Below are 19,358 nucleotides of genomic sequence, written 5' to 3' on the forward strand. Positions count from 1 at the left end.
AGCGATCTTTGTTCTTTCATGCGGGAGGGTAGATTCCGTTGGAATCATGCACTTGCGAAGTGTGGGGGTGCTGGAGCCTCTTTATATAGTCACAAGAGGGTCCACGGATGCTAAAAATCTCAGCAAGGCGATGTATGGGTAGATGAACTATGGCACGGATCACAGAAATTCAAATATGCTGTGTTATCCCAAGAGACCTCGACAACCCACACCCCTCGCCTGCTCAATTCAAATTGTGTCTTACAGCACAGCCTACTCGCACAAGATACAGTTCTTTCACTTTTCAAAAGGTAGCCTCCCAGCAAGACGATCCCAAAACTGCTGCGCCGTTCCCCCTATCGCTTCCCGGCATCTCATTCTTTCGATCCACGCCTTCACAACTGCAAACTCTTCCACATCAAACCCAACAACAATAAGATCTGCCTTTTCTGCAATGAGCATCATCTCAACCTGCCATGGAACCCACGCCAGGTCCGCATATGAGAACTTCCCGCCTACTAACCACGGCCCATCGCCACCCGGGAACAGCTCAGCTTGTTTCTTCAAATGGCCTTCCAGCACACCCGTTACACGTTTTACCTCGGCTGCGTACCGCTGCACCGCCGAAGGAAGCCTCTCCGAATGGAAAAAATTGAACCAGACAAGTTGACCATAGTAAGGGCCTTGACCTGTGGCCTGGAAGTGCAGCCACTGTTTCGTGTGATATGCTTCCTTGCTGCCCGGCTCAAAACTAATCTTGCGTTCCGTGTCATATTTCTCGACAAGGTATTCGACGATAGCGCCAGATTCCCAGAGCGTAATATCGAAGTTTGGGTCGTAGATGGTTGGGAGACGACCATTTGGATTGATGGCTAGATATTCAGGCTGCTTGATACCGCTGTCGTCGATAGGGTCGTCTGAGAAGGGGATGGCGAGCTCTTGGAGGATCATGCGGACTTTAACGGGGTTGGGACCGGATAATTTACCCCAGAGGTGGATTGGTCTGAGAGACATCCTTGCAAATGAGGATTTCTTTGCGATGGGTGGAGGGATTCCGAAGTGTAGTATGTAGTAGTGGTTGTTGCAGGTTGTCCCGCCAAGATGAGGATGAGACCAGCATTAGACACCGTCAGTTTGTAGTCGATCCAGTAGTACGGTCAGGTTATTTGTACGCACTGGTAGTTGTATAACTGACTAAGCCAAGAGCTAGCAGTTGCGCCGACCAGTCCCCACAAATATTTGCTTTCGCTCGCTTCTTTTAGCCTAGAAAAGCATGACTCCCGTGAATAGTGCACGCCCTGTCCATTACATCACCCGAAACAGGATAAAGACCTCGCAAATACGAGGGCCTGAGTTCTAGTAAGACCGCCGGGAGGCATTGCACAGTTTCCATGGTGTTCCCTTTCGCAGTTCTTCGCAGGTTGACAGTCAGTTCGACTATCTCTAAGAGTAGACATCAAATAGATTTGTGAACTCGCGGAGCTAGACTACTGGATATGTGCTCTCCAAATAAACGCTCCATGGGGTGGTCTTGTAGTGCCTTGCTACTTGACTGAGTCGACAGCTGGGTGTAAAGATGGAAAGGAGAAGGGACCACAAACGCGCCTCCTTCTTGTTCAGCCTCCTCTTGAGCTTAACGAGCGATAGGTTCCCCCGTTCTATTCCTTATTTTGTATTGCATAATGAAGGTGCGAAGCTGGTCATCAGTGGCGTTGGCTTGCTGTGGTGCTAGTCGGCTCCGCAATGCTTGAATTTCCTGTGGAGTAACTTGGACATGGCCAGGGTTGCGCATATTCGGTTGCTGTTGTGGTGTCCGGTCAGAAACAGCGCCAAGCGTCATCTGAGCGGAAGCGGCTGGGACCAGCTGCATCTGATGAGGTTGCAACCTTTGTATCTGATTCATCCCCTGCGGGGTGATTTGTGGAGGTGCCAATGGTGTACCTAATTTCATCGAGGGCGAGTAGCTGCAGAATATATCCATGTGTTCACACCTGCCGCAGCGTGGCCTGACTTTGTTGCACTTGACTTTGGCACGGGAGCAGGCATCGCAGGCAGCTCGCAGGTTGCGAGGCTTCTGCTCACTGCTGGGGTGCAACGGTTGACGAAGATGTGGAGGAAGGGTAGGAATGGGTTGCCCTTCTACCTTGTATTTTGGGACTGCGGTGGAAGTTCGCGGATAAAATTTGGCGAGTTCCTCTTTATCTGAATCGCGGAAGAATTCAAAATGGGCATCTGTTACTTCATTCACTTCGTGAGAGTTACCACTATCGAACAAGTTGTCGATCCTGCTATTATGCTGGTATTTTGCAGTTTCCAAATCAAAGTTTGGCGAAGTGGAAGCTTGTTGTTGCGACTCGCCGGAAGCGATATCTTGCCGATTCGTGTTCTGAGTGAAACCTGTAAGGTGACTCGATGGGTCCGTCACTGTTCTTGTGGCCACAGCGTCTTGTTCTTCTCTAGCCTTAATCAATCGTTTCTTGTTCTGCTGCTCGAGGAGCATCAGATGCATCTGATAATCTTGAAGTCTTTCTCTCAGGTTTTTCAATTTAGACAAGGCCTCTGTATGACGCTTTCGAGCTTGATCGATGGTTGACTGCGACCATCCTGCCTTTTCCGCCTCGTCCAATGTTGTTCTTGCTGCTATCTCTTCTAACTCTGCGCGCGAAATCTGCTCATGTAAAGATAGGTCTAGCCGCAAGGTCGATTGCGAAGCAGGATTCCAGTCCTTCGGTGCTTTGTACTCGCAGTGGATACCCATGTCTTGGCATGATGCGCCTAATACTTGTCAACGATACGATCTAGTGAGGAGTAAAGTACTATTTCGGGAGCTTGTGGGTCATCTGGCTGTGTATTGAGTACCCTGGAGTAGATTACAGTACTCAAACGTCTGGTGATAGTGCTCTGGAACTGCTTACAGGATGGGCGTGACATATCACACTTCTTGTGATGTTTTAGGCATTCCTCGCACTCAACATTGACGAACGCACCCGAGAAGCCATGTCCCGCTTCTTGAGGATGAACAATTCCAGACTCTCTGGACTTAGAGGCGTCTGTTAATTTCGATGATCGCAGCAATATCAATTGTAGAAATTGAGTGACTTGCAGCTCTTTCAGCTTCCGGACAGTACCATTTGGGAAAGTACCGAAGTTCCTCTGGACAAGGGCCTTGAGTTGCCGCCAGGTCTTGAGATCTGAGGGTACTGCCTGTCGAACAACTCCATCGCCAGGACCCAGTACGAAAGGGACGTCATCAAATGTGGAAGTGATGTTTGAATCTTCCCGAAGCAATTGCTGAGCAATGAGGATTCGATCTTGATCTTCGCGCTGGCGAGAGAGGATGAAGTTTGTCAGTGGTTCAGACAAGAGGCTCGCATTCAACGTATCGACTTTCTCATCAGCAAAGTCCAAAAATGAATCAAAGTCGAAATCTTCCAGTTCATGCGCTTCATCCAATTCCCATTTTGGGCTGAAGCCGCCCATTGAAAGATTCCCGGATAATTGGCCAAATGCCTCGGGGTCATTGTTCTCTGGAGGTGGCTGCTGCTGGGTGGCCCTAGGAGGCTGCTGCAATTCACTTGGAGAACCCCGTGGCGACTGAACAGTTAGTGTAGCTTCTTCTTTGCCACTGAAAGTTGCTGAGATCCCTCCTTTCTGATATGCGGGCATTTTCTGGTGAGCTAATGATATGGATTTTGCTTCTTCCATTTCTTCCCCTCCTTTGCCTTGCCTTTTCTTGCGAGCTCTTCCACAAGCATCCATCAGGGCCACGTAGAAGTCGTTTTGAGTCATCCCCAGAAGTTTCTTCCTAAAAAGGTCACCAATGCCTGGTGGCATCAGCATTGCCCTGATCTGGGGCGAAAATACGGCTCCCGAGTCCCTGAATGATTTCAATGTCGCCTCCAATCGCTGCCAAACACCATCAGAACTTTCTTGTTCAAATACTTGATCCAACGCAATTTCCAAAAGCCCAGGTTCCTGAACGGCAGAGAGTGTCGAATGTGGATCTAAGGTTTCAACTCCTGGAAGGGCGACTTTGATGGGAGAGGGCCAAGTGGGGTCTCCGAACTTGCTACCCTCGTCTTCGACCCTGTAAGATGGGACGGATCCATTCTCAACCTGGTCATATTCGTGTTGGATCCTTGCCACAGGTACAGTATCAGCACTTTGGACGCCAAAGGATGTCCTCCCAGAAGCATTCTGTTCCAACGAATTTTGCTTCGTTACGGTCTTTCGAGTGTATGAAGGTCTAATCAGACCATTCAGCTGTCCGACGTGACGTATAGACTTCGGGGCCCGATCCGGGTTATGAACGTTTTCCGTGTGATTTTTCAAAGATTTTGCCGACGGGAAAGGAGGGTACTGGCAGTTGACGACCGAGCACCGATGACCTCCTACATGCGTCATCTCGTGTTCACGTCGCAGAGAATCGTTCTCGAAGCCTAGCGTTGCTCTCGGACAGGATCGCAGGCGACAAGTGAACGCCGAAGCTCTGAACTGGCTCTTGACTAAACGTGAGATCGTAGTCAGCAATCTCTTCTTCTACGCATATTTTGACTCGTCTTACAGTTTTCCAGCTCCTCGGCAGACACGCCAGGGTGAGACTCTTCGTTCAAGAGCAGTTCTACGGCCTTCTGATAGGATTGTAGCATGTACGATACGGCGTCCAGAGCGTTTGAGTGATCAGTGACTGATCTAGGGTCTTGGGTGTCATCAGCACCGTGATTTAGACCCGCGTACACAGCTCAGTCTTGGTAATTGAGAACCCACCTTGCTGTTTGAACAATTCGACTTCAAGACGTTTGCGCGATCGCGAATTCAAGGAAGCTTTCATCTGCTCATAGAGTGGATGATATTCCTGGAACAGTTGTAATCGTTCGTCAATGTCAGACGGTTGGGCTGTAAGCTCTTTGGGTAGAGACTCAATGCGTCCAGCGCTAAGCTCGTGCGCCAGGCGCGACGCTAGCGCGAACAGGTCAGAGGAGACATCAGGCCCATTGGAGAGCGCTGCATCGCTCAAAAGATATTCGATCCAGAATTCGGTGGCGTAAACATGGAGTCCATGCACGCCTCGCACAAGCTGAAGCAGTCGTAAACGCTCGTCGAAGTCCTCTCTGAATATTCTTCTGCCAGCTAAAAGGGCAGTAACCGTGGCCGTGGCGTGTTCTCGTATCGCGGTACGCTCGGAAACCGAGAGGAGGCCTTGAGCGGACAAGAGGAATCTAATCAGAGTGTTAGCTTTGATGTGAAAGTCGAAAACCCGGGTGTGCTTACTCTTTTACAGAGACATGTATAAATGCAAAGGTCGAGTCGCGTCTTTCCTCCATGAGTGGTCCGCAGATGTCCAGGATGTACCTAGCGGTGCGGGCACCCAAGTTAGTGTGAGTCAAGACAGGCTGGATAATTACATTATGTATGCTTCAGTCCAATGGGGGCGGTTACTTCCCTTTTGCGACAAAGACATGAAAGACCTGGTGATTTACTTACGATGGGACAAGGCGATCAACCTCTGGATTGCCTTGACCTACTGTTACCGCCGAAAGCAATTCCAACTTCTTCAGTGGTCGTTTCGCAAATGACACCCAACTTAGAATAGTTTTAACTCGATCCACTGAGCGCGCATCCAAGCCCTTGATCATCTGAGCCAGTATAGTCTGGTAGAATTCAGTCAAACTCGGAGGCAGTCGGTTGATGGAATCTCGGATTTCGTCTGGGTTGTAGAAGATGTTCGATGTGACGTAGTCAAGGACCAATCTTGCATATAGGAACATCCCATGGGCTTTGGTCGCGACATTGTTGGCCAGTTCGCTGATGTCTTCGTGTTCAATTTCCAATTGTCGGAGCCGTTTAATCGCGGACAGGAGCCTTTGCGATGCATACAGCTGGATAGACTTGTATAGCTGCGTCGCTTCGTCGGAGAGTGAAACGACTTGCTTCCTCCGGAGATATTTGTTGATCGCTGACGACGGTCTGCTCGATATGAGTACTTTGCATACTGTGTTCCCTTCGGAAGCCGATCTTGACGTGATTTGATTCATCAAAGTGAGCAGACGAGACTGCTTACTCTGCTCGCACTCATCCAGACCATCCAGAACTATCCATATATATCGCATCTTGCCAGGTTCATCGGTTGTGCTCGCGCAGAGTGCCCCTACAAGCTGTTCCAAGAGCGTGATGGTTGGAGCTTTCTTACTCAGAATACACTCTTGGTAGACATGCGCGACAAGTTCCCCATTCTTACGAATGAGCTGCGTCAGTAAAGACTTCACAATGTTATCGTACTTAGTGGAAGCCGCGTGCGAGTATGTGCAAAAGTGTCGCAACACCAGGGCGTGACCGTTATTGTCAATGAATTTTACGATCTGGCCGGAGGCAACACTCTTGCCCGTGCCAGGATTGCCTTGCAACCAAACGACTGGATTGGTTTGCTGCTGTTGGAGCCACAACCGTATTTTCGTATGGCGTGTAACCCAAGAACATGTACCAGGATATTTTGAGCCTTCGTCGAAGATGGAGTCACATATAGAAAGCTGCTCAGATTCATCGATTTTGAGCCAAGACAGAACCGATCTGAAGTGACTGGAAGCTCGCTCCTCTTCGTCACGTTTGACTTGATCCAGGCTTTCTTCTCTCCATTGTCGTATCTCCGTGCGCATACGGCCGGCCTCCACGATGTTATGGGAGTTTGCTTCTGAGTCAATCAACTCACCGTGTCTTTTGAGGTCTTCGAGAAGATTATCAAATCGCCTTTGAAAACGGCCCCAGGACGTAATGAAAAGAAGTCGCCAACCTGCAGCTTTTCAGTTTTGTCCAATTCAGACTGGAACCTGCAGGTCCGAATAGAAGTCTTACCGCTACGACGAATAAATATATAGGCGTGCTTATGGAATTGCAGAATATCTGCGTAGTAGACAGCTAATGTTTGTTGAAAGTCTTGATTTGTGAGAAACTCTGAGCTGAGCCTCTCGAACCTCCCAAGATTCGAAGCAATTCTGGCGTACCTGGTCACGTGTCGGTGTTAGCGTGTTTCTCCGCGTGCCTTACTTGGCAAAAACCTTCGAGTGAACCCTAGATGTCGCAAAACTAGCTTTCTCCATCGCTACGACTTTCAGTCTCGAGTGTCTAACCTCGATATGCAAACAGAATGGCCACCAAGCTCAAAACGGACGATCGACGAGCACTCCGGACTGGCCGAGTTTGAAGACCGGTTCTTATTACCAACCACAGTGCTTCATCGAAGGTTTAAGTACTCTGGAGTACCCGCGGAGGACATGCAGGACTCACACTTTTGACTCAATACTGCATTTAAACGACAAGAAAGCACTTACCCTTTCATCAATAATTCGAAGGCTTCGATGTATTCGGACGAAACTCTTAGTATCAGGGTGATGGGCGCCCATATCCACGGTAAAAACGGGGTTCCATTGCACAATATGTCAACGACTTTTGCATAGTGCTCCATGCCATCAAGCAGTGGTTTCAGGCGGCGCATGTTTCGCAGCGCTTGTTTCGCTTCCATCCTTTTTTCCAGTTCCAAGGCTGCCATCCGTACAGCATCGAGGGAAGTGGTTCGAAAGTCGCGTGCATCCGCGGGCGTGATAGTCCTTTCCAATTCGTCAAAGGCCGTCTTCATGGTCTGGCGTGCCAGCGCTGACACGGCAGGTGCGAGCCGAGGCATTGAGTTTGCGTGGAAATCCGGATCGAGATTATTCTGCGAGTGGTGGTGACTGTACAACTTTCAAGGTTCCCTCGTTCAATCCCGAACACACGCGCCAGCCCACAACTACGTCGTGACGGCGAGGCTTTCGCGTCGGGTTCGAATCCTCGATATGAAGGGTGCAAGTCAAGCCCGGAGGGTATCAAGAGAGCGTATACGTGTTCGTTGGGAACATGGTTTTTTTGAGCCAGGCTGTGCGGATGGTGAGGCAATGACGATGTTCGAAGAAATGCCGTTGGGCGACACGCTCGCAGTGGCTGAGGGCTCAGCCCCCACAGGGCGACGTCGCCACGCAGCTCCAGATCTTAGCAGCCCAGCCTTCTCCTGATTCTCTAGAACTCATATCGCGTGCTCAAACTATTCGAGATGGACAGCATCTCTGGGTCTGCGGGCGCGGCCAGGTACTTCTGGGCCCCTCCTCAGATTGACCAGCAACCTTACGCCAAGCGGCGTCGCTTAAGTCCGAACGAGCAACCCCTCCACTGTTCGCAGCCAGCGAACACAGGTCAGTCCGAAAACATTCTTGAGGCTCCTCACTGGAACCCGGATCATTGGGGCGTGCAAAACTTCTACCAGATCCACGCGCCGAATCAGCATTTGGATTATTATCAACAGCCTCCCATCTTTCACACCCACTCACAGGAACACAACTTCAGCAGCCTTGACCCGAATCACATTGTGACACTGCCAGTGCCATTGCAATGGCCCAGCAGTGATGCCTCGCATCCACAGCATACCTATGGTGATATTGGGAACGAGTTCGAGCATAGCGAATCGGATCTGAACGTTGCACCATCGCCGCCAGCAGAGACAGATGTGCTAGTATGTTACGGGATGGTGAGTGCCTTTAAAATCTACGAAGTAAAACCCGTACAGTACCCACCTGCTTTGCTCGGGTCTGAAGTGCAAGCAACAGCCGAAAGCTAGGCGAACAGGTGTCTGCTGGATCTCGGACTTCATTGTCACAAGTTGGAGGCATATGGAGAGCTGATCAATACTAGATAGTCGCCCTCGAAGCCAAATGCGACGGAAGGTTGTCGAACGCAACACCATTTCTAGTCGACTTGAAATCTTCCGAGCACTTCACGTCATCCAATCCGTTAACCCGAGGCATTATTTCCTCTCACCATGGGCAAATGGTGCAGGGCCTTCTGGACGAAAAGACGCTGCAACTTCATACGACATGCACCGTGAATATCGACTCGGCGCCAAAACGCACGGACTTTGGTGCACAGACGTCGTGTAAGCAATCCTTTAGGTACGAGTTGGAGGTCTCTGTATTGAAGGGGAAAGAATCTTCTTCTCCTTCGGCGGGGAAACAATTACCATCCTGTCTTGACTCAAACTGACTTGTGCAACCGAACCTTAGGTACCCTAGAGATCACCGTCTTCGGGCCTTGGGAGCTATTCGCGTCCATCGGTCTGTGGTTCCAGGAATATGATGTGTATTTACAAGATCCCCGAACCTGTCATTTGGACGTGAAATATTGCAACCCACACAAACTTGCTTCCGGGGATCTCGAAACCTGTCCCACACTTTCTGAGGTCACTTCTCGTAAGATTGGACTCGGTTACATGCAGGACATTACTTCACGCCCGGATTTGCTCGATTTGCTCAATGGCCAGAACGACCTCGAGGAGGCCCCGACGCCATCAGTTATACAAGCTCATCTGCACAAGCATCAGAGACAAGCTCTAACATTCATGCAACAGCGCGAGCAAGGCTGGGCTCTCGGGACCCATACCTATGATATTTGGGAGATATCTGACTCTACACAAGGTCGATATTTCATTAACCGGATCTCTAACACGCATCAACAAGATCCACCTCAGCAATTTTCTGGGGGTATAATTGCAGATCCAATGGGCCTTGGCAAAACACTCACCATGATTGCTTTGGCCGCAAGCGACTTGGATCACAAAAATGTCGACCCGATGGACCTTTCGTTCGGCCATGACAGCAAGCCGATGGTTCAGGCCACGTTGATTGTTGTACCACAACCGTTGCTTGGTACGTGGGAAGAACAGTTAAGAGATCACGTGAAGACAAATGGGCTGAGGTTTTGTCGACATCATGGAAAGTCCCGACTAAATACACTATCGGATATCGACTCCAGGAACGTAGTGCTTACCACATACCACACATTATCAGCAGACTGGCAAGCAGCGAAGGGGAAAGGTGATCATATCGTCTTTTCCGTCAGGTGGAGAAGAGTAGTCCTAGATGAAGCTCACATCGTACGCAACCTCAAGGCTCGCATGGCTCGTGCTATCTGCGACCTTGATGCAGTATCGAGATGGGCTGTTACCGGCACACCGATTCAGAACAGCCTGAATGACCTTGCAGCTCTTTTGAAGTTCATACGAGCGTTTCCATACGACGAGCCAAAACACTTCGACAGAGACATTTCCAGGTTGTGGAAGTCAGGCGAGGACGCAGAGGCAGTCCAAAGGCTCAAAAGAGTGGCGAGATGCCTCGTTCTGCGCCGCGCAAAACACACCATTGATCTCCCGCCACGCCACGACCAAATTTGTGCGGTTGAGTTCAGTCCTGCGGAGAAGGTACTGTATGATACCATCCGCCAGCAAACTATCCGCAGAATCGACGATGCTCTTCAACATGAGCTGGAGATCTCAACTTCCGGGGTCTACGTCAACGTCCTCCAGCAGCTCGAAAGCATGCGATTAGTCTGCGATCTCGGTCTGCACTATCAGAGTCGGCACGAGAAGAAGCCGTCTCATGAAAGTCTAGACTGGTCGATTGTAGCACAAGAGACGTTCAACACTCAGCGTGAGATGGAACCCATCATATGCTCTCAATGCACATCCGCGCTTGATCTCACTGGAACGTATATGGACGATGTTGCCCAAGAAGCTCCGCTATTCTCTCAGTGCTTGAAGTATGCTTGTCCAAATTGCGCACGTCGGCTGCGCTCTGCAAAGCAGAAGATGGTCTGTGGACATACGCCTAGATGTCCTGTCGCCCGCGTATCGATCTTTGATGCGGCATTAGAAGAGACACCTGGCCATCTTGGGTCCTCACCCCGGGAAATTCTCACCGAACCACCTTCAAAGGTAAAGGCACTCATAGATGATCTGCAAAAGCAGCCGTCGGACGTCAAGAGGTGAGCATTACTACGAACACCACCCTCATTGCCTTCCTGACTGACCACATTCATTAGCATCGTATTTTCAACGTGGCGCCTTACACTAGACGTTATAGAAAGCGGCTTGAACCAACACAATATCTCATGCGTTCGTTTCGATGGAAAAGTGCCACAGACGCAGCGCCAAGTCGTTCTCAACCGCTTCAAGACCGACCCCAATGTTCGCATTATGCTCTTGACACTGTCGTGCGGAGCAGTCGGTCTTACATTGACTGAAGCATCGCGGGCTTACCTCATGGAGCCTCACTGGGTATGTTAACAGTTCCTTGGAACTTTGATTCCCGTAGCTTCAGCCTTCGTCAGCACATGCCAAATCTCAGACCCGTGCTAATCACTTCCTTCCAGAACCCCACAATTGAAGAACAAGCACTCGCACGTATCCATCGCATCGGCCAAACACGCCCCGTGACTACCGTGCGGTTCTACGTCCAAGGCTCTTTCGAGAAACGCGTCATGGAGGTTCAGGAATCGAAGAAGAACCTTGCCGGCGTGCTGTTATCCGGCCACGACGGCGGACAGGCTGATGATAGCCTGGGGGCGCTGCAGGTATGTTTGCCCACCGCAGTGTTTTTGATATGGGACTAATGACTTACAGCGCTTGCGTGCCTTGCTCTGAGGGAAGATGTACGTTTATGACTCTCGCTCTGATTGGTAGAACAGCATAGTATAAAGTAGCACGTGTCTCTTGTACATGTTCATGAAGCTCACCTTGTCGCGTCATTGCACATACTGCCATCGTATCCTTCTCGCCGCCTGTTGCTCGTCGTATGCAAGCACCAACAACAGCATAATCCCCGCGCCCCAAAGAGCTCAAGTAAACGACGCGCAATATCAAGAATCCCCGGACCTTCCTACACGCCCTCATTATGATTTTGCGAGCTACGATACGCAACCCAGAGCTTCCTCCGGGTTGAATCAATCTCGTGAGGTTTGGTACAGAACAAGGTCCAGCGTCAGTTGTGTGCTTGCTCTCAGCCTCACGCCCCCACCGCTGACTAATCCAGCGCCATCGGCGCATCCACGCCAAACCTCCGACATCCACGGCGCCCAACCCAAAAAGTTGCGCGCATCGCCAAACCGCACGACATCATCACCACCCACGAACACCGCCTCGTCGAACCGCCTCGAACCGCAATCGCACACCCCACATCCTGGCATCCTACTACGCGCAATTCCAAACGCCCACCATGGACATGTCCGGCCCCCTCGCCAACGTCGACGTCTCCAAGCTGTCCGACCGCGACAAGCAGGAGCTGCAGCAATTTGTCGTCAACGAGAGCCAGAAGGCCAGGATCCAGTCATGTAACCATCCCTCCCCCTTTCTCCTCCCCATCCCGCCCCACGCTAGGCGCCCTGGTGCACGAGACCGAAGGCTAACCTGGTTGTGACAAATAGCTATCCACAGTCTGACCGACGTCTGCTTCAAGAAATGCATCCCCGCCGGCGGCGTCAAGAACGGGAAACTGGACAAATACGAGGAGCCGTGTGTGCGGCAGTGCGTGGATCGGTTCTTGGATGCGAATTTGGTGGTGTTGAGGGAGCTGGAGAGGTTGAGGGGGTAGATTTCCCTTCTGAGGGCAGGAATCCTGGTGGGGGAGGGAGGGGGTGTACGATATAGACACGTCGGGGAAGGCAGTGAAGTGTACAGTAAAAGGACCCCTGATGGCGGGTTGACTAGAGATGAACCCGTTGGATGGATGACGGCTGGACGGCTGGATGTATGGATATCGGAACGGTGGTGGTGCAGTGTACGAATATGATGCTGTCATTTTGCGCCGCCTCCTGGCTTCGCTCGCGTGTTGACGTCTGCGTTGTCTCGTACCCTGCGTCCACTTAACCGTACCATACGCCCCACGAATCGCGCACCGCTTGCTCTCGGGGTAAATCAGATTATCCCAACTCCCGATCATGCACATGTGCACATGGCGGTATGCTCGATGTATTGATTGAAGGAATACTTTTCTATCGTTGCGGAAGTCTAGACTCCCAGCTGCCCAGCCAGCGCCACGATCTGCACACAGGGTCGAGCTCCCTCAGCGCCTCGTTGACCGGGCCGTCCAACGTCCCCTCTTCCCTCCTCCCTTTGAGCTCCACAAAGAAGATGTAGTTCCAGTTCTCCACGCCCGAAGGCCGCGTATTGATGGACGTGAGGTTGAGCTCGTACTTCTCAAACACGGCCAGCGAGTGCGCCAGCGACCCGGGATTCGCATGGTCGACGGTGAAGCTGACGAGCGTTTTCCACTCGCCGTCGGCTCCATCTTTCCCATCCGCACGCCCGTCCCCTCGTCGCTTGATGACCAAAAACCTCGTCGTGTTGTCCACCCTATCCTCAATCCCCCTCGCCAGCACCCCCAACCCGCACACCTCCGCCGCAAACGCACTGCTCACCGCCGCGCTCTCGCCGCTCTCATCCTCAGCGACTATCTGCGCCGCGCGGCTCGTCGACGACACGTCCTGCCGCTCGACGCCCTTGAGGTACGTGTTGAGGAAGACTTTGCACTGGCCCCAGGCTTGCGGGTGCGAGTACAGCTTGGTGATGCGGGAGAGGTCGGAGAGGGGGCGGGCGGTGGGTTTGGTGGGGTTGGGGATGGAGGGAGTGGGTGTTACGGCGCCGGAGGAGAGCGGGGAAGGGATTACGCCTGTGCCAGCGCGCCTCCCTGCGCCGCCAGCATTCCCGGGACTAGATAACGACGTGGCATGCTGCTGATCAGACCTAGCATGCCCAAGCAGACAGTGCTGCACGGGCACGTAGGACTCCGCGCAGACGACGATGTCGGGGTACTTGGCCTGAACGTCGGCGAAGAGGTCGAGGGTGAAGACTACAGAGCCGTTGGAGGAGTTCTCAAAGGGGACGACGCCGCGAGCTGCGGCGCCGGATTGGACGGAGGCGAAGACGTCTTCGATGGTGGTGGTGGGAGTGAGGGTGTGGGTGGAGTTGGGGAAGGCGGAGAGCGTGGCCTGGTGGGAGGTCAGCACGGGTAGGTCGACAGCGAGGACGGCATTGCGATCCTGCGCGGGCAAGGAGACGTCGAGGAGTAGTTGCTCGTCAAAAAAGGATTGAACGGCGGAGCAACGTGACGTGCCCACGCCCCCGTGCATCATACACAGGCATGCATGTCTTCCAGAATTTTTCCCAATTCGGACACCCACCGCGCACTCCCGGTGCCGGCGCGCATGCTGTCGGAGCGACCTACCTGGTGTGTATAGCTCGCGACAGGCCCCAGAAACGTCACGACTGGCTTCTGCGCTCCCTTCTCTCCCGACTCTTCAGACATGGTGTTTGTGATGTCGTCGCTACCGGGCGTGATGGATTGATGTTCAATTCAAGGCGCGAGCGAAGATCGGAAGTCGGTAATTCGATCGGCACGCATTGCGTACTTTGCTCATGTCACGGGAAGGGCGTGCTGGAGCGATGAAGTCCACATTGTGCAAATTGCTAGCAATTGTCAACGCGGTCGGGTCTCTGGAGATGGCATTGGGTAAGGTGGGGCTTGCGGTTTGGAGGGGAACCCCGCACTAAATCTTACGGCATTAATTGTGCTGCACTTTTGGGGTTGGATGGCAGGATGATGTACTATTGTTGCAGACGATCCACCGTGCGGTTGTTTCATTCATTGGCTGCGTCGGTTGAGCCGCTCCTAGCACACATTTCACGATTGACATTGGAAGTCATGGAAGCGCAATTCAATTTGATTCAGCCGAATAGTAAACGACAGACTAGCTGAGCACACAAAATACTAATCTATCCCTTCTTCAGGGCTGCCTACGAAACGCCCGCAAAAGCAGATGACCCATTGCCTGATCGCCCCTGATCGTTGCTGGCCCGCTCAGATATTCTCATAGAGAGTGGGCACTTGCGCATCGGCGGAGGTGTAGATAGCTTCTCTGTAGCGATCGGCTGCCTCTCCGTGGAAGTGAGCGTGGGTTGTCAATAAGAATGGGTAGACCATCAGTCTGGACGTTGTTAGCTGAGCTGCGCAAGGGATTTGGAATCTGGCCAACTCACTTTACAAACACTCCGTCCGCATTCCTTCAACACGTTTACAACCGGGAGAGGCGACATGTCGTCTGCTCCAGGGCCTGCACGAACTTCCTGGACGCGTCTGGTTGACCTTGGGTGCGGGCAGGCGGCGTTCCTTCACTCGACGCGTGGAGTGGGGCCTCTGCCTCGCGGTCAGCGAGGGCGCACAACCGTCAATCATCGTAGAATTCGTCTTCGTCGTCGTACTCGGCGAGCTGCTCAAAGTTGAGCTTGTAACGCATGATGGCGCCGATGCCACCAAAGCCCTTGACGAACTGGTTGCCCTCGGAAGAACGGTCCGAGACGAACTCGAGGTTGGCACCAAAGTCGCGGTACTTCTCAGCGAGCCATTCCAGGAACGACATCTGGTCGATGACCTCCATTTCCTGACCAGTCTCCTTGTCCATAAACAGGGAGCGGTCCGCTTCCTGGGCCTTGGTGGTGTGGAGGATGATTTCCGAGCCCTCGGAGCTCTTTAGCTGCCAGCGGGTCATTTCCAAGTTCTCGTATACAATCAAAGTCTCGGCAGCACCAGCCTCGAGCGCCTTCAACGTATCGTCGATACCGTAGCACACCTTGCCCGAGTCTTGCGAGATCTCGTCGAAGTAGCGGTTGATGAGCTTCTTCTCCTGGATGAACTTGACGTTGCCGAGAGTCTCCGACGACAGCTCAATGGCCTGGTTGAAGCCGTTCTCTCCTCCGTAGGACACATCGACTACCTTGATGACCTTGGACTGCAGGCGGTTGTCGAACAGGTCGGACTGGTTCAGGTCGTTCTTGAAATCGGCGCTACCGGCCAGGATGATGCCAGCGACGTTGACCTTGTCGGCGGTGATGAAGTTCTGCACAGCCAGCTCGGCGACCTTGCGGACGTAGTTGTGGCGCTTCTCCTCTCGCAGACGGGCGAAACGCAGGGCGGACTGACCACCACGGCCGTGCTTCTTGGGAAGATCGACGGAGAACTTGTGCACAATGTCGCGCGTGTTCCCAGAGAGCGTGCCGAAGAGGGCGCCGTTTCCGTCCATGATGATGAAGCCAAACTTTTGGTCCGACTCGAGCAGCTCGCTCAGCGCTTCGGTATGAAATTTGTTGTCGCAGAGGTACAGCGAGGTATTGATGGGCTTGAAGGGCTCGAAGTCGATGTTGATCTTGCGCTCCTTGCCCTCGGCGGTGATGATTTCACCGCAGTAGATGACCAGGCCGTTCGGGGGGACCTTGGAGTAGAGCTTCAGGCGCTGCTGGGTCGAGGTAATGGCGGAGAGGACGGACAAGCGGTTGACGCGCGACTTGATGTTGCTCGCGGTGCCCTGCGCTGTCAGCCGTGAACGGGGTGGGGGCAGACCATGGACGTACGAATTCTTCCGCCAGCATCTTTGCGGCGCGGGAAACCTGGTCCTTGGGCGCTGCACACAGGGTCAGCAACGACTCGCCCAAGCGAGGGGGGCAGGCGTACGGATGATGAGCGAGATCATGCTCGTGCCGTTTCCACGGGCGGCCTCGAGGCGCTTGATCAGCTTCTTGACCTTCCATATCTCGATGTTCTTCTCGGCGTCAGCGCCCTGTCCCTGGGGAGGTGCCGACATGGCTGCGGTGGGAGAGCGAGAGTCGTGTTCAGGCGGGGTCCAGCGGCGGGGCTGTGATCACAAATTTTCGGCGGGGGCACGCGAGAGCGGAGGAGCCGACGGGCGGCGGGCGGGCGTCTGGGACAGGCAGCCAGGCAGCGAGAGTGCGCTGTGGGGTGTTGCAGTGCAAAAGAGGGAGGCGGACAGGCTCTTGGGCAGCGACTGGATTTATTTGTCCGTGGGCGGTGACGCTGGCCGCCGGCTGCCTTTTGCCAACCAGCGGCAGGGCTCCAGGCGGCGGGCGCTCGGCTGCGCGCCCAATCAGGCCCGCGTCTGCTGCGGCCGGCCGTTATCATCCTGCTGCGCGATCGTGCATGCGCTCAGTGATGTAGGCGGGGATCTCAGTCTTCCTCGTGATTCTGTCCCTCTCGGCGCCGTGGTCTGATCCGGCACCGGACGCGCATAAATCATGGTCAGCGCTGCAGCGTCCAGACGAGTGCTGTGGGCGTTCCCAACCAAGCCTGATCCGACCGCGTAGTCTCCCGCTGCGACAGTAGTGCCCGTCCCAGACCAGGATCCATTTGATAACAGACGCTGTGCACGCCGCCCTCCTTCTGCTCCGCTCCCTTTTAAGTCTGCTCTGTGCGTGCAGAAACCGCACACGCGCCCCAAATGGACATTCGCGGCAAGCAGCCGTCGACCTGGGATGAGTACGAGCACCGCGGCTCCGTCGACTCGACGGGCAGCACTCCCAGTCGCGTGCGCTGGGGCGCCGGCGCAGACCTCGAGCGCAGAGAGAGCGGGCAGAGCACGGCCACGGGCCTCGAGGGGCGACTGCCAGGCCTGAGGCGGCGCGGCTCCTCGATTTCTCAGGGCCTCCATGCCATAGGCCAAGCGGGCGGCGTCAACAGCATCAACAACTTCGCCCGCTCGTGGCAGCGAGCCGCCGGCTTCTTCGAAATCACCCCCGTGCGCCCTTCCTTCCGGGTTTCGAGCGACGACGGCGCCGACGACGACGCAGCCTTCCCACGCGCCGGCCTCACCCCTTCCGACCACCGTTCACTTCTGCGAGCAGCGTTCGAGACCGACGGGAGACGCTCCTCGGACGATGCCGTGGCAGACGACGAGCACGGCGAACCCACCGAGGAATCGGCTCTGCTTTCGACCCCCGTAGGACAGCGTCTAGGCGGACTGAGGAGCCAGAGGTCAGAGAGCATATTCCAGATCGAACCGTCGCTGTCGTCGCCCTTTGGGGGGAGCTATGGAACATCGTATGGCAGCCTTTCGGCCCGCATCAACGAGTCGTCCATGCGCCATGCCGGCCGTCTGTTCACGGAGCAGCAGATGAAAGGCGTCGCCGAGCCCGAGCAGCAACGGGAGCCTCTGCTAGTCAAGCAAATCGAAGAGGATGGGCACGTTATCAATGTGGTCGTGGGCCAGTCAACCCTCCCGCAGACCATCTTCAACAGCGTCAACGTGCTGATTGGAGTCGGCCTACTGACCCTCCCACTTGCATTCAAGTACTCCGGATGGGTTGTCGGCATCATCTTCTTGATCTTCTCGGCAGTGTCAACGCAGTACACTGCAAAGCTGCTCGCCAAGTGCCTTGATGTGGACAGCTCGCTCATCACCTTCGCGGATCTTGCCTACGTCTCTTTTGGCAACAGTGCCCGAATTGCCACAAGCATTCTCTTCTCGCTCGAACTGCTCGCCGCATGCGTTGCTCTCGTGGTGCTCTTTGCAGACAGCATGGATGCACTTGTGCCTGGATATGGAACTTTCTCGTGGAAGATTGTCTGTGGTGTCATACTGGTACCGCTTGCTTTCCTCCCGTTACGGTTGCTTTCTTTCACCTCCATCCTCGGCGTCATGTCCTGCTTCGGAAGTAAGTGCCCCTCTGTCTCGGAAAACCCACCACCTAACAAGAGTTCTAGTCACCATCGCGGTCGTCGTCGACGGCCTCATCAAACCCGAGCAACCCGGTTCCCTGCGCCAACCCGCAACCCAATACCTCTTCCCGGAGAACTGGATGACCATCCCCCTCTCCATGGGCCTGCTCATGTCCCCCTGGGGCGGCCACTCCGTCTTCCCCAACATTTACCGCGACATGCGGCATCCTTACAAGTACCGTAAAGGCGTCAACATCACTTACATATTCACCTTCCTGCTCGACGCTGGCATGGCCTGCGCGGGTATCCTCATGTTCGGCGACTACGTCCGCGACGAAATCACGTCCAACATCTTCATCACGCCGGGGTACCCCGCTCCCCTCTCCGTGTTCATCGCCATCTGCATTGCCATCGTGCCGCTTACCAAAGTCCCGCTGAACGCCCGCCCGATCATTAGCACGCTGGAGGTCGTGCTCGGTCTTGACAACCGCTCGCTCGGAGTAAGTTCGAGCATGACGGGCATGTCTGGCATGAACCGCGGTCTGTTCAAGTTCTTCCTCCGGGTGATCGTTATCATCGTGTTCGTCATCATCGCGATCGTGTTCCCGTCGTTCGACCGCATCATGACACTGCTCGGCAGCGTGGCCTGCTTCTCCATCTGCATCATCCTGCCGCTGATGTTCCACCTGAAGCTGTTCGGGCAGGAGATTGGCAGGGCGGAGAAGGTGATGAACTGGGTGTTGATCATTGTGAGCACCATTATGGCGGTCGTGAGTACGGTGTTTGCGTGTCTGCCAAAGGAGTTGATTGGAGCGATGCCCAAGGAGATGGGTAAAGCCATGTAAGGGAGGAATATCTTGCCATTGTTTTGAGTACTGCTGTGTTCAGTGGATGATTGATTTGGTCAAGGAAACGTAGCTTGGATATCCATCATGCATGCATTGCAGGGCGTTGGTACAGTTGGAGCGCGCATTTGGTATATTAGTTCCACCAATGTTACTCATTGCAACTCAGACTCGCCTTCGA

General features: G+C 53.8%; 7 protein-coding genes across 7 annotated transcripts; 3 read left to right on the forward strand and 4 right to left on the reverse strand.

Moving 5' to 3' along the window:
• Positions 1-276: 276 nt before the first annotated feature.
• CC84DRAFT_1092140 (glutathione S-transferase) lies at positions 277-993 on the reverse strand (the record flags this gene model as incomplete). The annotated part of the gene is made up of 1 exon (XM_018174436.1): positions 277-993. One exon carries the CDS (start codon positions 991-993, stop codon positions 277-279), a length of 717 nt encoding a protein of 238 aa, XP_018036073.1.
• A 2,990-nt stretch (positions 994-3,983) lies between these two features.
• On the reverse strand, positions 3,984-7,654 carry CC84DRAFT_1244173 (uncharacterized protein; the record flags this gene model as incomplete). The annotated part of the gene is made up of 8 exons (XM_018184144.1): positions 3,984-4,117; positions 4,236-4,484; positions 4,544-4,678; positions 4,747-5,198; positions 5,251-5,331; positions 5,464-6,766; positions 6,829-6,977; positions 7,305-7,654. The coding sequence occupies 8 exons, from the start codon at positions 7,652-7,654 to the stop codon at positions 3,984-3,986; spliced, it is 2,853 nt and encodes a 950-aa protein (XP_018036074.1).
• A 1,175-nt stretch (positions 7,655-8,829) lies between these two features.
• CC84DRAFT_1186890 (uncharacterized protein) lies at positions 8,830-11,525 on the forward strand (the record flags this gene model as incomplete). The annotated part of the gene is made up of 5 exons (XM_018180886.1): positions 8,830-8,935; positions 9,063-10,818; positions 10,876-11,110; positions 11,206-11,406; positions 11,478-11,525. 5 exons carry the CDS (start codon positions 8,830-8,832, stop codon positions 11,523-11,525), a joined length of 2,346 nt encoding a protein of 781 aa, XP_018036075.1.
• A 528-nt stretch (positions 11,526-12,053) lies between these two features.
• On the forward strand, positions 12,054-12,422 carry CC84DRAFT_1092013 (uncharacterized protein; the record flags this gene model as incomplete). The annotated part of the gene is made up of 2 exons (XM_018174425.1): positions 12,054-12,162; positions 12,256-12,422. The coding sequence occupies 2 exons, from the start codon at positions 12,054-12,056 to the stop codon at positions 12,420-12,422; spliced, it is 276 nt and encodes a 91-aa protein (XP_018036076.1).
• A 355-nt stretch (positions 12,423-12,777) lies between these two features.
• CC84DRAFT_1164181 (PDT-domain-containing protein) lies at positions 12,778-14,350 on the reverse strand. Its single transcript, XM_018178436.1, has 2 exons — positions 14,055-14,350; positions 12,778-13,818 (listed from the first exon to the last, which is right to left on the reverse strand). The coding sequence occupies exons 1-2, from the start codon at positions 14,133-14,135 to the stop codon at positions 12,823-12,825; spliced, it is 1,077 nt and encodes a 358-aa protein (XP_018036077.1). The 5' UTR covers positions 14,136-14,350; the 3' UTR covers positions 12,778-12,822.
• Positions 14,351-14,623: 273 nt separating this feature from the next.
• Positions 14,624-16,786, reverse strand: CC84DRAFT_1119122 (peptide chain release factor eRF/aRF subunit 1). The gene is made up of 4 exons (XM_018175543.1): positions 16,335-16,786; positions 16,235-16,284; positions 14,867-16,188; positions 14,624-14,814 (listed from the first exon to the last, which is right to left on the reverse strand). Exons 1-3 carry the CDS (start codon positions 16,462-16,464, stop codon positions 15,055-15,057), a joined length of 1,314 nt encoding a protein of 437 aa, XP_018036078.1. The 5' UTR covers positions 16,465-16,786; the 3' UTR covers positions 14,624-14,814; positions 14,867-15,054.
• A 58-nt stretch (positions 16,787-16,844) lies between these two features.
• On the forward strand, positions 16,845-19,349 carry CC84DRAFT_1259105 (uncharacterized protein). Its single transcript, XM_018184883.1, has 2 exons — positions 16,845-18,328; positions 18,378-19,349. Exons 1-2 carry the CDS (start codon positions 17,116-17,118, stop codon positions 19,175-19,177), a joined length of 2,013 nt encoding a protein of 670 aa, XP_018036079.1. The 5' UTR covers positions 16,845-17,115; the 3' UTR covers positions 19,178-19,349.
• The last annotated feature ends 9 nt before the right edge of the window (positions 19,350-19,358 follow it).

This window comes from Paraphaeosphaeria sporulosa (assembly GCF_001642045.1).
Source record: "Paraphaeosphaeria sporulosa strain AP3s5-JAC2a unplaced genomic scaffold CC84scaffold_5, whole genome shotgun sequence".
NCBI lineage: Eukaryota > Fungi > Ascomycota > Dothideomycetes > Pleosporales > Didymosphaeriaceae > Paraphaeosphaeria > Paraphaeosphaeria sporulosa.